The 16,594-nt window shown below is 39.3% G+C and overlaps 1 protein-coding gene across 8 annotated transcripts; it reads right to left on the reverse strand.

Annotated features, from left to right (window-relative positions):
* Positions 1-4,064: 4,064 nt before the first annotated feature.
* HNRNPK (heterogeneous nuclear ribonucleoprotein K) lies at positions 4,065-16,541 on the reverse strand. Of its 8 annotated transcripts, none has more exons than XM_039250391.1 (17): positions 16,427-16,541; positions 14,345-14,421; positions 14,156-14,240; positions 13,620-13,717; positions 12,843-12,899; positions 11,344-11,387; positions 10,397-10,469; positions 9,767-9,838; positions 9,157-9,270; positions 8,643-8,771; positions 7,720-8,027; positions 7,546-7,600; positions 7,162-7,245; positions 6,886-6,901; positions 6,726-6,808; positions 6,155-6,324; positions 4,065-5,435 (listed from the first exon to the last, which is right to left on the reverse strand). In XM_039250391.1, the coding sequence occupies exons 3-17, from the start codon at positions 14,211-14,213 to the stop codon at positions 5,402-5,404; spliced, it is 1,395 nt and encodes a 464-aa protein (XP_039106322.1). In that variant the 5' UTR covers positions 14,214-14,240; positions 14,345-14,421; positions 16,427-16,541; the 3' UTR covers positions 4,065-5,401. The 8 variants fall into 8 exon arrangements, with proteins under 8 accessions (XP_039106322.1, XP_039106326.1, XP_039106321.1 ...); XM_039250395.1 differs by lacking the exon at positions 16,427-16,541 and adding an exon at positions 16,071-16,159 and having other exon boundaries at positions 4,065-5,375; XM_039250390.1 differs by lacking the exon at positions 16,427-16,541 and adding an exon at positions 16,071-16,159.
* Between the last annotated feature and the right edge of the window lie 53 nt (positions 16,542-16,594).

A 16,594-nucleotide genomic window follows, 5' to 3' on the forward strand; every position in this document is an offset into this window, starting at 1 on the left:
TTTATTTATTTCTAGGAGAGAGAGAGAGAGACAGCGTGAGCAGGGGAGGGTCAGAGAGAGAGGGAGTCACAGACTGAAACAGGCTCCAGGCTCTGAGCTGGCAGTCAGCACAGAGCCCGACGCGGGGCCCGAACCCACGAACCGCGAGATCATGACCCGAGCGAAAGTCGGACGCTTAACCAACTACGCCACCCGGGCGTCCCTTTTCCAGTTTTAAATGGTCTAATTTAAGGGAAATACTTATTCAGTTAACTTAAAGGTCAGACCCCTTTTTAGGGCTGTTTTTTCTTAAAAAAAAAATTTATTTTTTTCCTGAGAGAGAGAGGGAGACACAAATCTGAAACAGGCTCCACGCTCTGAGTTGTCAGCACAGAGCCTGACGCGGGGCTCGAACCCACAAGCCGCGAAATCATGACCTGAACCGAAGTAGGATGCTTAACCAACTGAGCCACCCAGGCGCCCCTAGGGCTGTTTTTTCTAAAAGATTTTTTTTCATTCCACCTTTCCAAGACCTCCCAGAGGTCTTCTGGGGGCAAAGGATAGGTGTTCTGATAAAAGGAGTAAAGAGCCTTTAGCATCAAGCTGTCTCTACTCAAGCTGAGGTATAGGTCTTGTTTTGTTGGGGTCTTCTGGTGTCTGAATTCAGATACCACTGACTGACTGACGCTAGTCTTAGCTGGTGGTCTGGTTTCTCAGCACTCGGCCTAGCTTTCTTCTTTGACTAACTTGGTATCACTTTGGCTTTCATCACTAGTACTGACAATCTTTTGAGATTTTGCTGTTTCTGTCCAACCTCTGATAAGGCCATCAGTCTTACAGCCTTCCACTTCACCATGGTGACCTCATGGCAAGCAAGCCCATTAGTACTCAACTGGTGTCCCTCTGACGCCATACGGGAATCAAAGGAAATACTGTGGAGTGTGTGTGTAAAATCTCAGGGTCTCTCTGTCCCAAAACATGATATGCCTCCATTTCTGTTGTGCTTTTCTAGCCCATGTGGTCATGGGGATACTTTGCAGGGTTCCAAATAGAAGTGAGGCTTAAGCCTTCTCTCTTAGCTTCCTATTCAACATACCTGGAGTTGCTTCCACTAATCATCTTCTACTTGGCCCAGCCTCAGGATAAACCCTAAATCTGAGGGACCCAGCTGGTACCTTCTACTCTGTTCCTGCCTAATCTCTAAATGACTTTGGCTCTGATGAGCAGCTGTCATATGGCGAAGGGTGCCCCCCCCTCCTTGGGCAGACCCCACATTTTTGTTCTAGGTGTAGTGGCCCTTCCCTTCCATGAAGCCTACTCCTTAAGGATAGGAGGACTTCAAGAAAGAAGGGGGAGGGGGAGGGCGGGAGGGGGATAGGATGACAGGAAAATCTTTCTGAAAAGAAATGTTTATAGTTCTGGTGACACTTTTTCTCTCCTAAGTCTGAGGAGTTACAGGTCTGAGTTTGGGGGAACGGGGCAGTAGGAGGAGCAGATTCTGGACATAAAATGAGGTGAAGACTAGGAAAGTTTGAGGTCACAGGAGAGCTGGTCTATCAGTTAACCACAAACTTGTTGCTAGTGCCTGTTACTCATTTGACAAATGGGAACCCAAGCCAACACATTAGATTTTCCAATGTCCTTGACTCAGATTAGCTCCCCGTTTTAAATATAGACAAGTGAAATGCTTCGTTTTCTAGGTATTCTTTTCCCTTGGGTCAGATTTCTTCCCAGACTGGAAGTGCTTAGGCCTGGTTTGGGCCAGCTGTGTACACAAGTGGTCTTATTTTTCATCTGCTAAGAGATGATAGGGACAGAATTGAGAGTCAATGCACTGGGATTTTCCTAGTTTATAGAGTTTCAAATGTGCTTGTGATTATGTATAGAGATGTACAAATACACATTGGTTTCTGCTTTCCTAAGCACATGTTTTTTCCCCCTAGTACATTGTAATTGGACTGTCTCTCCAAGTAATGGTTTCTAACCACTGCATCCTTAGGGCCTACCATTGTACCTGTATACCTTGGAAACTAAATAGGAGTTAATGAGAAGGCATGGAAACATACTACATATTGCTGTATTACATTGGTCTTTAAACTATTAACTGGAGTTTGTTAAATACTCAGATTTCTGGTACCTCTTTCTAGAGATTGTGATTCAGTAGAACTGAGGTGTGGGGTCTAGATATTTTTATGCTTAACCAGCACCATTGACGATTTTAAAGGTGCTCCTACAAACAGTTTGAGAAACACCGAGCTTTTTGTTAAGTTCAGTGCCTCCATGAAAAAACTGAATTCATTTCACCTCTAACTTGCCAGTAATGGGCAAACCTTGATAATAGGAGACGCGAAATAGACTTATGATGGAGTTAAGTTGCATTTAGCCACCATAAAGACTGAAATCTCTTTCCCAAAAAATTCTAATAGCAGTAGACACTTAAAAATCCAACTTTGTCAACAAAAACATTTTCATCTGCCTAAAGAGAAAATTTAAAACGTCACTTTATCTAGTAGCAATCTTCACCTTCCATTTGTTTGTTGAACAGTAATTCCATTTTGAGTACTAACAGAAGACACCAGTTCATTTTCCTCTTCAGTCTCTGCATTCCAGTAATATCGGCTACCAGATCATTCAACAAAATTGACGTATTTTACAATATAGTCTCATTTTAAAGGCAAAATTTGAATGGCAGGGAAAGGTTTTAAAACCTTTATTTCTGAAAAAACTTTGGTGCAACATGATTTCCAACATGTTGGCATTATGGTAGTAACTTCAGAATGTTAAACTGAAAACATTTTAGAAACCTCTTCAGTTTAAATTTTTAAAGCTTCAATAAATCAGCATATGCACTAGTTATTTCTTATAAAATTGGTTCAACGTTCCATTTAGTGAATTTTAAGCTTCATGTTCACTTCCGAGAAGTTTTTCAACCTAATTTCTGGCCCATATTCAAACACCATTTACAAACAGCGGCAACACAAAAGACCGCTCCCCCTTTCCAAGTGGTACATTTAACTTTTCAATGCCAAATATTCCCCAATGCATTTTTTAGTAGGTTTATGGGTTTAAGGTCAGAATTGTTTGTAAAAGTCAAAAATAAACTCTTTCCCACTAATAATCCAGAAGTAATTTTTGAATGACCAATTAGTACTCTGAAAGCCAATGCTCTCCAGGGATGTCTTCCTCCAGCAAAAGTAACAATTTGACCAGCACAGTAGCATTCTGTAGAGCAAAGGCTCATTTCAAAAGGAATGGGTCATACTGAACAACTCCCAATCATACATAAAATACCCAAGAGGGATGCTTAAGTAACACTCGTGGCACTACAGCCTAATTTCTCCTTTTGGGAAACTACACACGTAGCATTCAGTAGTTTTAAATGTTGTGACACATTTTTCTATTAAAAAACTGTTTTAACGTTTATTTTTCAGAGAAAGACCGAGACACAGAATCTGAAACAGGCTTCAGGCTCTGAGCTGTCAGCACGAAGCCTGATACAGGGCTTGAACCCACAAACCACAAGCTCATGACCTGAGCCAAAGTCGGATACTCAACTGAGCGAGCCACTCAGGTGCCCCAATTTCTTTTATTAAGGGAACTCTCAATTTGTCTCCAAACTAAAAGGGAATAAAATTCTGCCTTTAAATGATGCTTGCATGCATGTACTACTTATGTATACCCCAGAAACACTCCCTACTTTATTATATACAAGTCTTTCCCTAAACTGAAAAAAAATGGAATATTCCCCAAAGACTTGAACTGTTTTCATGCTTCCTAGACAGCTGGAGGTTAATAGGTAGAAATTTTGGAAATTTATGATCCAGGAACCATAGTAAGGCAGTTAACACTATGTCGGTATTTTCAAACATCAAACTAGATCTTTTTAAAGATAAAAACCTAAGAAATACAAAATTTCTCACAAGCAGTGTGAAAACAGACTGTAGGACTGGATAATGACTCAGCTCATTATGCTCATCTCCCCCTTTAACAAATTAAGTGCATAACAGACTGGGATTTTATATATTTACCACCCCTACCAGACTTCATTTATAAATGCTAGAAACACACTTCACACATAAAAAACATAATTTAAGATTACTGTATTTCCTTACAAGAGGAACGTTTGAACAAATTTTACAGGTAGTCAATCAACCCTTGTTCAAATTGGGCACACATCAAATCTAGCATTATGGGAGTTTTATTTATTTGGAAGTGAACTTTTAACTATCAATACAAATGCCAAGATACTACACAAAACATCCACAGGAACTTTTTTCATCGTTTTTTTGAATTGTTCACAAACATTTCCTACATAATCCAACATACAACAGAGAAATGGTACATCTTTTTCCTTCAGTTTGCATACAATGGAAAAACAAGAATATATATATATTTTACAAAGTTTAACTAATAGACACTAGCAGGCTGACAGTTTGTCTATAGGTGAGAAATTATCTAATAAAAAATAATAAGAATTTATTTAGCATCAGTCACTTCCATAACCGAGTATTATTCTGATTAATAAAACTTGTTGCCATTAGGCTTCTGGCATACACTTAAACCATTACTGAATTTGTAGTATTGCTCCCCACCTTGGTTTCCTTCACAATTACTAACATAGAAAAACTGTTGCAGAGTAGGGGCAAGCATTTGCAAAAACAAAAAATCCCCAGCTTATTTTAAGCATGAATGTGTATGACAGAATTTTCCCCCAAGCAATGGACTTTCAAATCAAGAAATCACCAGAATGGAATTTGCCAAGATATTATATGCCTATGTCCAAGAAGAGATGCATTTATTTATTTATATCCAACAGAGGAGCTGAAAATCAAACTTAGTGTTTAGTTTGGGGTGGGTTGGGAATCCAGTCATTTGAAAAAATGACTGTCTTAAAAAAAAATGACCACCAAAAATAGGTTCACTAAATTTATTTTAAAAATCATAAAACGTTTCTTACAAAAGAGCATTACATTCTGCACACTGCTCTGAATAGATGCCAGGGACATATGGACTATTATTGTTACTTTTCCTCCCTGTCCCACCCCCCAAAATGTTACAGTGACCACAAAGCAAAGTGTTCACAATAATTACATGGGGGGAATTTTTTTTCCTTTAAACCACCAACAATGAACAAAAATTAAAATTCACTCACTCTGCTGCTGTTTCAAAATTTCAATGTTAGTTTTTGCACGCCCTTCCCCCCCCCACCCTGTTTGTAAGGAACTAAAACATTACATCTGGTGAACAGCAAAGATTTCACTACACCTCAAATGCAGAACACCTATGAAGCAGAGGAATGTTGGCTTTTTAAACAGAAGCAGATAAAAAAAAAAAGATGCAGGACTCCTTCAGTTCTTCACTAGTCTTAGAAAAACTTTCCAGAATACTGCTTCACACTATAAAAAAGAAAAAATATCTTGCATTAGAATCCTTCAACATCTGCATACTGCTTCACACTATAAAAGAAAAGAAAAAAAAGTACGAATTAGAATTTTTGTTCGTAACATCTTAATCAACATTAAGACAATTTCAATGCTAAATTAAAATGATAAACATGTCCATTACAATTAGAAATAAGAATTAAAACATTAGCAATTACAAAATTAGAGCAATGTAAAATTCAAGAAAAATGATTAATAGTAAATCAGACATTAGTAGAGCAGAATTAGGAAAATGAAATTAAAAGCTGTTAATATTTGGTAGAAAAGACAAAGAAATGCCAGTAAGGTGTGAAATGCTGCATTTTACAGCACCAATCATTTGTCCTGTAGAGGCATGGCCTGTGCCATATGGCAGACTGTGATTTGTTGTCGATTTAGTTATCTAAAAACAACAAAATCACTAGTCTTCCACACAGAACTAGACCAACATCCACTGAATCTTCTACATTTTCTACAGGCTCTGTATAATTTATAACAAGTGGTTTTGGCAGCAGTTTTCACCAGAGAAATGAGAAGTTTGCTTGGTTAAGGCTTCTTCCAGCAAGATTAGTATTGAATGTCTTCGTTTTTAGTAAGAAAGCAGAAGAAAATTAAAGCAAAGCTATTAGAATGTTTAGAAGTTAGGTCCCCAAAAGGTTGAGACACCATGGCTTCTAAAAGAAAAATCAATTGAGAAGAAGGCTGTTTAAAGTTTTAGTATGTATAGGCTAACATAAAGCTAATCTCAAACTGACCTGTTCTGCAGCAAATACTGTGCATTCTGTATCTGGTCCTGTGTTCCTGTAATGGTAATGATCCGATCTTCCGACCCTTCTAAAGGTTCATCAATTTTGATCGAAGCTCCTGACTCATGACGGATTTGTTTAATCCGCTGACCACCTTTGCCAATAATAGATCCAGCCAACTGAAAAGATTTTAAAAACCAGTATTTATAATATACTTTCAAAGCAACCATATTACGTATGTTTTCAATAAATATCAAGAGCATTAACTTTGCGCAGATTATTCTAAGATTACTTAAGCCCCTCTAACCATTCAAGGTTTGAATTATGATGTATTTACACAGCACACATTAACATTCCCTTTAATAAACAAATCAAAGACTTCAAAACCCTCAGCTTTTAAATAGTATTAAGACTCAAACCGGAGAAAGACATCTCCCTGAAGTCCATAATACACAAATTTTAATCCTAAAATACAGTGGTTTTGTTAAGACCTTTTATTAAAAGCCAGAAAACTAAAGAAAATAACTTATTAAATATTTCTTGTAACATTGTAAGAATTAAGAATTCAAAGAATACTTACATCTTTGGGAATAGTTACTTGTGTAGTAATAATAGGTCCACCAAGATCACCATATGAGCCACGACCCCCTGCATAGGAATAATCTGATTTAAATAATGAGCATTAAGTTCATTTAGAAAGCATGAAATAATGTTTTGATTTCACAAAGAAAAAAACTTACCATATCCGGAGCCACCCTAAAAATGGAAAGAAAAAATAAAAAATTACTTTGCCTTCAAAACTACCCTTCACGTATTTTAATATTCCTAAAGTCTCAGTTCAGGAAACTAGAGTCCTCCCATATTCTCCCTAGGTTTTATAAGACAATCCTTGGGGAAGAAAACACTTCAGGTACATAGCACAAATACACACACAAGAAGGGAAAAACACTTACTGGCAAGGAGGCAAACATTTTAAGTTCTTAATGATATGAATGCAAACACCCATGATACTCAACCTGTGGTTCATAAGCCATTTGCCATTCTGATGGGCTCCATGTATCTATTGCAGAGTCCCAAGTTTCATCAGCACTGAAACCAACCTGTCAGAGACAGAATTTATTAACATAACCTGGACTGTATTCCAACCATTTTATAAGCTTAATTTCTATTTCACTTCAAATATTATTGGCACCAATCATATATTGTAGGCTAACAAAAGTGGCTCAATAAAGTCATAAAATTTCGGCAAACAATGGACAATAATTTAACTAACTAGTTATCTAACAAGTCCATTTGTAAAGCAAGCTTTTCAATTAACAATCACCTTCAACAGATTGTCAATTATCTGACTTTAAAACTCCTTATAGGCCCTCACATATACACTGATGAAGAATTCTTACCATGCCATCATAGCGGTCTCCAGGTCTTCCTCTTCTGTCATAAGCCATCAGATCTCTGCAAGCATAGTACTTGTTGTAATCTCAGTTTGTTTACATGTCACATACAACAAATAAATACCCATAAAATGCTGCCGGTTGTAGGTTAACAATGTGTTGATATAATAAGAAACTTACCCTCCTCTAGGTGGTGGGGGTGGAGGAAGAGGAAGATTCCGAGCTCTGCTACCACCACGGCCACCTCGTCCAGGAGGCGGTGGAGGAGGTCCTCGACGAGGGCTCATGTCGTCATAATCTCTTCTAGATGGAGGCATAGGACGCCCACCCCGACCAGGAGGCATTCTGTCAAAACCGCCTCTCCCCCGCATGGGAAATCCCACAGGACGTCCACGGCGGTCATCAAACATCATTGTAAAACCGCCATAATCGTAGGTTTCATCGTAAAAATTGGGATCATAAGGCTGTGCGCGTCCTTTGATGGGAGACTGAAACAAAAATGTAGCAACATTAAAGAACAAGAAAAAGAGCCTTATTTTATACTAAATGTTAATAAGCCAAACATTTCAATAAGTTCCTTATTTCTCCTTAGACACTTGTGACATGGAAAGCAATGCAGACAAAAGGTTAATAGTAAGAAAGCAAGCAAAAAAAAAAAAAAAAGGCAGTATTTTTGGCAAGTCTGAAACAAAATTTTACTATTTGTGGGGGAAGAACCAGCAGCCTGCTTTTACCCTTGGATCTCAAGGAAGAGACCACTAAAACACTGTTCACAGTTCACAATGGGGTCTATTAAAAAAAAAAAAGAAAAAAAACACCAACCATCTCAAGGGCTAAAGGGATCAGTATCTTGGGTAAGCCTTAACTCATACTTAAGCACATCAGTTGGGAAGTTGTACAATGTAGTACCATACATAAAAAATTTATTCGAAGGATCAAAGGTTATTAAAATTCTCACCAATATTCAAATAACTACCACCTCAAAGAACTTTTAAATTAAAAACAAAAAACTGAAAGCAGAAGACAAAAACCATTTGCCTAAACATTATGATGCTACTTTAGAATAAAAATCTGTTTCACGGAATTAAGTGTAAATAAAGTACCTCCGAAATAAGATCAAGGATGATCTTAATGCATTCTACAACCCTATCAGGTTTTCCTCCAATAAGAACGACTCTGTCAGTGGAATGAGGACAGCATTCCTGGAAAAGCTTGATGGTTGTCTGTGTGTTCTGTAATAAGTTTATAATAAAGAGAAGTATTAATCAGAAGACATTTAAAAACACATGAAATACACCAAAAAAAAAAAAATCATAGGTTCAGATAAATTTACATTCACATTCAGCAACAACCTCCTCCCCCACCTCCAGCCCATATAAAAACCCTGTTAATAATTCTAGGACTTTGCTAGTGTATAAAAAATTTGGCAAAAGAACTCATTCTAGCATGTCCAGGCTGTTGTTGTATTTAAAAAGCAAACTACATGAGCAAAGAGATAATAAGGAATCTTAGGGAGGGAGGTCAAGTGGGAGAAGGAGAGAAGTCCACTGATCCAACTCTGCATGAAAAACTATTCTCTAGTAATACAGTAGAAGAGAACAAAAGCAATGCCTTTACCTCTCGAAGTTCTTTGATTTTAGCACCTTTGACCCCAATAATTCCTCCTGCCAGACTCTGATGAATCAATAGTCTCAACTCGCAGTCAAAGTCGCTTCCTTTATAGTGTTGGTACTGCAGAGGGAGAGTTATAAAATTTTAGTCCCAAATCAAGGAATCCCCAATACACACTTATCTGCTATAAGCATGACAATATACTGTTGCAGTGAGCAACCTGAATTTATATTTCAATAACTTTACCAGTTATGTGCTTATTATCCTCAATAGCCAGGCCCAAAAAGGACATTCTGCACCACCTTAAAAAACTATTTTATTTTCAGGTCCTGCAACACCATACCCACACTGCAGCCATTTAGCATGTCGCTGTTACCACAAATTATTAACATTCAAATAACACCATAATAAAAATGACTGCAAAGCACTTTGCAAATGTAGTTAATTCCCACTGCAGCATGGAGCAGGGTCAACAGTGAGTTGTAAGACCATTCACTTCTCATGTTTTTTAAGCCTTTTTCTATAGAGACGGGAAAAGTACACTATGTTAAAAATAAAATTGATCCTATGGGCCAGGCTCCATACTTCAGTGGGGTTCAATGGCACTATGACATACATTTAAGCATTCCACAGCATCAGATTCGAGCGGGAGCTGGCTGGTTGCAGTGGGTGATGGCAACTGCAGGCCCTGAAAGTAGAAAAATAAGAGTAATAGGTTAAGTGTCTAGTGTGATCAGGCTATTGTCGCATATATTGGTAAAGCTACTACAACATATTTCATATCTATACCATTAAATGAGAAATTGCTTATCTAGTCTTAAGAATCAAAAAGTAAATTTTTTCTATATACCCAGTAAATACATGAATATGTACAATTAAAGTCCTTGAACTAAATCAAACACAGTCCTTTCCAACACAGTCCCCACAATCAATATTCTACCTTAAAAACCACCTCTTCTAGGACTAGGGCCCATTAAATACATGCTAAGCCCATGTGCATGACCACAGGTAGCTCATATATACTCTGGAGTGGCCAGACTACTTTTTCCTTCCAGGGTACGCTTTAAAATGCACACATGGGAGTAGTAACCATGTACAGTTATGCAGCAGATTACATGTCGCTGCTACAAACTGTCACAGCCACTCTCTCCACCTCCCTTTTTAAGCCCAATAATACATTTTAAACATTCCCCCCTCAATTGCCAAATATGTAAAAAAAAAAAAAAAAAAAAAAAAGAGAGCCTACCTCTTCCAAGGTAGGGATGATTTTCTTCAGAATTTCTCCAATTGTTTCAATGTCAGCACTGATACTCAATATGCTGTCAAACATCACAAATACCAGATAGTACAAAAAAGGTGGAAAAGAAAAAATGAGTTTTGTGTTCATCACCAGTCATACAAACTTTTACAGAGAAGTAACATACAATTATTTAATCTCCCCATTTAAAGTAGCCTATTTATAGATTTTTCACATGCATTTTGTTTTATGCCCAATACAGACATGATAACAATATTAGGAGACTTGCAGAGAGACAGAGAGAATGGGCTCTTGGAAGGGCTCAGATTAAGTGGGCAATAAATTGACCAGAACTGAAGCAGAGTTGAATATTTATGTTCCCCGCCACCACTAAGTTAATTAAGGATACCCTCGCTGTTACATTGGTACAACTGGCACACCTTCTCTTAGGCAAAAGTGGGGGAATATGCAAGTGGTGAACATTATATCTGGAGTAAGGTTATGGACCAGTTAGAAATTAGATCACTAATGGGCTCTGCAAGAAAACAAATACAAATGCAAGACAAAACAAAGACAACACAAATGAGAAGTGAAGGAAAGTGAACCAGAGTTAGCATTTCATCAGAAAAAATTATGAACAGGCAATGTTGGGAAGCAAGGTGGGCCACAAAGACAGAGCGAGAGACTATTTTGGTAACAATTTGATTTACAATGCAGCAAATATGCAACACTTGAAGCTGTGCTCCTTCCATCGAAATAAAATTAGTGGATCGTTTGGGTGGGCAACTCACGGTAAAAGTTCAGTGACAAAAAGACTTAATGGGGAAAATAAGACAGAAACTTGAAAAACAATACACCGTCTAAAGGGGATACTATTTAATTATATAAAAGGCAGGTAATAAAATACATTTCTCTCTTTCTAATCAGGCAGTGAGGCATAAACTGTTGGGACATACCGCTCGGGGCCACTGCTGTCTGGGACTGAAACACTGGCATTGTACTGCATTGGTCATTGGCGTTCGTGGATGTTGGCATTGGGCATGGGCATTCAATCAGAAGTTGTCAAGTATGGTACCCGTTTGGCAACGAGCACATTTTTGGGCATAGCCAACCAGGGTTTTCACATGGGCGTTCAGGGGCGGATGGGCCAACGTCATGGTGGGCAACGCAGGGGTAAGTCGATCCAGTACATGGGCAACGGAGATATATGGCCAAAAAAACAAGGAGAGGGAAAAGGGGGAAAAGCAATAAATTTTAATTTAATACAAACTATACTCATACTCTCAATTAATGAAACAAGCTTAAGTTGTTCTGAAGACTAACACAATAATGGACTTCTCTAAATCTGACTGTGGCTTAACATTTAAGGACCTTAAATGATGGTACTAGCTATTTTTTTTTTTTTTTTAAACAAACGATGTTTCAGTAGCAGGCTGGCTCATGAGGGTAGACACAAAACCTGTCATGACTCAGTTTACTAAAATTCTTGAGGAAATGGGGAAATTAATAACCCAGATAACTATATAGAACATCTGGATTAAGAGGAGAGAGGTTTATAAAAGACAAAACAAAAATTCCCACACCACCAAAAACCCTAACTCTTAAAAGACCAGTTTGGTTTCCTGGAGGTTAAAAACGCATTCCTAGATCCTAGCAGGCAAGTTTGTAAAATTTAAAACAAATTTTCAAGTTCAGTTTACAGGAGGAACATACAAAGATCTGCGACCAAGAGAGAAATGAAATACTATCAAATAAGTATTCAACACAAAGTTATTATTTGCCTCAACTTTAGCAAAGAAAACATTAAGAGTGTGTACACTAGGAGAAAAAAATTTAGGAATTTTGGTGTAGCCAAGTCCTATAAATATGCTCACTTCTGGTGATACCAACATTTAATGTGTCTAATCACAAGAGTCAACCCACTATAAAATATGAAGACTCAAACAAATCACTGGCATTGACAAATGGTTTCCCAATTATTAAGCGTCTACTCTTCTTTACCCGTATTTAAATCATGCAACCTCAACATTAATCTTTGTGCTCCATGTGCAAGCTGTTAAACAGATGGACGATTAAAGAGAGGAAATAAAAATTTGAGTTTAATCAGCCACCTGCAATGGTTTTTGTAATACTGTAATTGATTCACACACGGTAACTAGTGCAATTAAGGGCTTTTACACTGTCGTTATTTCTAATTAAAATGTTATCTTGAAGTGAATAATTTGGTGTCAAGTTATCAGAAAGTGAAAGAGGTTTAATACAGATCCCCCCTCCCCAAACTCAATCTGGGCTTTGTTAGATCAGGAATGACAAACCTTGAAATCAACTATGTATTCAATTATTACAAATGGCTTTGTATCTAGACTATTAAATGATTTCTATGATGCAAATCTTTAAATTTCTACAAACACATAAACTGAAGCTGCCTGTGTAGTTTAAACTCTTTAATACTTACGTCTGTACGGAGAGCCTTAATATTCTTGCCTCCTTTTCCAATCACTGCCCCAGCATTCTAAAGAAAATATGAAGAGAAGAAACTTACTTTCCCTTCAACCAACAGGTCTTCCTATGCTTTAAAACTACAACACCCCCCCCCAAGCAAAAAGCTAACCTCCCTTTTTTTGTTATAGAGGTGAAAATCTATTTGGGTAGCAAAATCAAGTTAAAATAAAAGGAAAAAAAAATAAATAAGAAAAATCAAGAGTCTGAGTTTTGGGAACTAAACACCTAGACAGGTTTGCAATATTAAGCATGCCAAAAATACATCAAGCATGAAAATTATGCACTGATTAACTTTATGGTATCCTTCTGAAGAAACAGATAAATATACTACATATTTATCTATCTAGTATAGATAGATATTCTGAAGAACTAGGTAAATATAAATACCTTCACATTGTGATGTGGTAATACCCATCAAGTCAGCTGCCAACTAGGATATTTTCCCCACAATGCAATCAAGGTATAATCTTTAATCCATTAATCCTTTTATCATCACCTATGCCCTTTCTCCTACTTTTACTTGTAATGCTCTCACTATATTAAGGGCTTTCATTTTAATTGTCATCCAAATAACCTGGTTCACAAATCTGTTTAGAAAGAGCCACACACATCTTTTATACTCCTTAATCTGTAAGGCTTAAAATGCTTTCCAGTGGGCCAAGCCAAAACTTATTTTTAATTTCTATTTTAGTAAGAACTACTTTAAAACTTTCAAGAGTAAAATTTATACCTTGCTCTGAAGCAGAATGCGTAATTCAACCATCTCATCAGTGTTTCTAGATCTTTTAAAAGCTTGTTCCTCTTCCATATCTTCTGCAGGGCGTTTACCTAGAAATTAACAGTTCAAATTTCAAAGAAAGCACCAGTTACGATAAAAAGCTCTTTAATTCAATTACATTTTAGTTTTAACCCACAGGACAGAGAAAGCAACTCCATTCTGCTTGGACATTTGTTACTAACTGAAAAGGCCAAAGCCGCTCAGATTCTAACTTTTAATTATGAATCAAAGCACAGTCCCTTCCAAGAAAACTCTAAACACAAAGCAATGAATGGGACAAAATACTTCGAAAGATTAAAAACTGTAAAAAGCAAAGAAAAATATTTACTGTCTTTATCTTAACTTTTCGGTCAACAACACAAAACACAGTTCTATTTAGTTCAGAAATAAAAGTCAAGAAAAAAACTGACATGGATGTCACACTAAACAGTTCTAAATAATGAAACTAATAGAATAGAAAACAAAAATTGCTAAAAATGTCTTCTTACCAAATTCACCGTTGGTTTCAGTGTTGGGGAAGGTTTCCTCTGGTTGTTCAGTTTCCATCTTCTTGTATTAAATGGACACACCAATCTGTTGAAAAATAAAGAGGCTAGTACATTTGGTTTACTGGAAAGTAGGCTTTGGGTCTTGCTAAATAAAAAAGGCAAAGAAATGACTCTGCTTCTAGAACGTACCAGGTATTATATATCCTTGCAGAGCAGAACTGAAGTGTTCTGGGCGGGACCAACTGACACCCTAGTGCTGCAGTAGCCTATAAAAACCAACATAAATCAGTTTTGCTTTTTGGTTGCTTATTACTAAACACTAATGAACAGTGATTTGAATACAAATAAACTGAAGAGCTCTTTCTAAAACTTTAGAGTCTTACAATCAAGTGAGTATAAGCCTTAGGAAAAAAAGTACCCAAAGGACTCTCATTTTTTTTTTTTTTTTAAAAAGGAAAACTACCAAATTTTAGCCATTGGACTGAGTCCCACCACGGCAACTAAACATTTTATACAGTAAGTACAGAAATGACCATGGGTCTGTGAAACACATATATAAACTCAGGAGTATCAATTTTATACCGAAAGGTATAAATTTATAAGCACACAAAATTGATTATATTGGAATTTTAAGTTGCTCCTGGGCTTCTTCCCATTGGTGACTTGAAATGCCATTCTCTGAAATCCCTGAAGTTTACAAACAAGGCAAATTCAAGCTATACCCAACAATCGGGTCAATCTACTGGAAAATTAAATCTTAAAAAACCTTATTCGGGAGCAGTCCAAACCACTAGCACTGCTCGATTACTCGTATACAGCTAATTGAGACCCAGATCGCTAATACTGGCCCTATAGAAATAACTGAAGTTAGGTTAAAAGTCTCTGTACCCTAACAATTATTCCTTTAATGCGTGATAGGACTGCAAAGAACCTTTCACCAGCCCTCACAAGACTAGCAGAAATAGGCAAGTGGCTTCTGCTAGACAGCTTAAAGCTCAAGAATACACGCTTTCTGCCTATTCTTTCATAACGTTCGACGATAAGCTTCTCTTTTAACGACTAACTGAAAGCTATCCTTACAGCCCATCCCTCAAATAATGCCAGACTCTGCCGGAGAATTTAAATAAAAACAGTCAAAAGACAGCAGGGTCAACTTTGTAAGAAAAACGTTGCCGCGGCTCATCGTTCAGTTCCTTTAGTCCCCGTTCTTCAGACCGCGAAAATCGCTAATTAGGGGCGCGACTACCGGAACGTAAACCTGCCCCCACCCCCCACACGATACCAGGGATCCGCAACAGCCGAGTAACCGGAGTTGAAAAAGCCGAAGGCGAGACTAGAAGCGCCGCACCGCTCCTCACCCGGACCCGACAGGAAATGGCGGCCCGCGTAATGGCGACTACGTGCTACTAGGCGGAGCCGAGCGCGGACCCCCTCCCCCACCCACCACGCGGTCCCGAGATCTCATCCCCCGCACCCTCCCCCCACCGCGGGAGAGACAAAGCAACGGAGGCAGCCCCGACCGTTCCATCTACCCTGCTCCAGCTCCGAGCCCGGGGCCGTGAGGGCCTAAGTGCGGGAGACCCACACAAAGAGAGCGGCGGCATTCTCCACCGCCCTGGGTCCCGCCCGCCGGCCGCTTCTTCCTACACAAGGCGCCCCGTTCTGAAGCGTGCAAAACTACCGATCATCCCACAGGGACTTGCCTGGCAATTCCCCCGAAGCCTCTAGCACCACGACGCGGACTGCGGATACACACGCTCAGGGAAATGGCGGAGGTGGGGGGAGGGGAAAGCGGGCAACGTTCCCTTTCGGGACTCGGCCAACCACCAAGCGGCCCCCAAACGCCTCCCTCAAGCGGCACACTTGGTCTCCGATCCTCGCCCCCACGCGCCGTTAGCCCAGCCCCGCTCCTCACCGCGCGAGGCCGTCGTCCCCGTGCCGCCGCGCCTCAGCCGGTCACAGCTAGACAGAGAACGAGCGCAGGCCGCCGCCGCCTTCCCCCGCCTCCCCGCGCTCTCCTACCCCGCCGCCGAGCCCAATTGGTTGTCCAGGCTTCGGCGGTGGCGCGAGGGCAAAGCGATTGGCCCAAGGCCGCGTCAATCAAAGCGCCGAAGGAGGCGACGCCACGCCTCGCGCCGGCGACTCCCTTAAGGTTGTGAGGCCGCTAAGGGCCCGAGAAAAGCTGGGCTTGGGAGAAGTCAACGCAACATTTAAGGGAGGCCAAACCCCTGCCTGAATCTATAATACCCTACCGCCGAAAGTCCCAATTACCTATAGGCCGCAAAAAAGCGGGACGTAGGCAAGACGTCGAGGTTGCAGCAGCAGAGAAGCAGGGGATAATGGCGTCTGCAGTGCTTTCGCCTGAAGCGCCCTCCTCCTTTCTCGTTCGCGCACTCGCTAGCAGCAGAGGGGAGGGGGGGACCTCTCGCGAGAACTGAA

This window comes from Hyaena hyaena, unplaced genomic scaffold, assembly GCF_003009895.1.
Source record: "Hyaena hyaena isolate Hyena2069 unplaced genomic scaffold, ASM300989v1 scaffold_369, whole genome shotgun sequence".
NCBI lineage: Eukaryota > Metazoa > Chordata > Mammalia > Carnivora > Hyaenidae > Hyaena > Hyaena hyaena.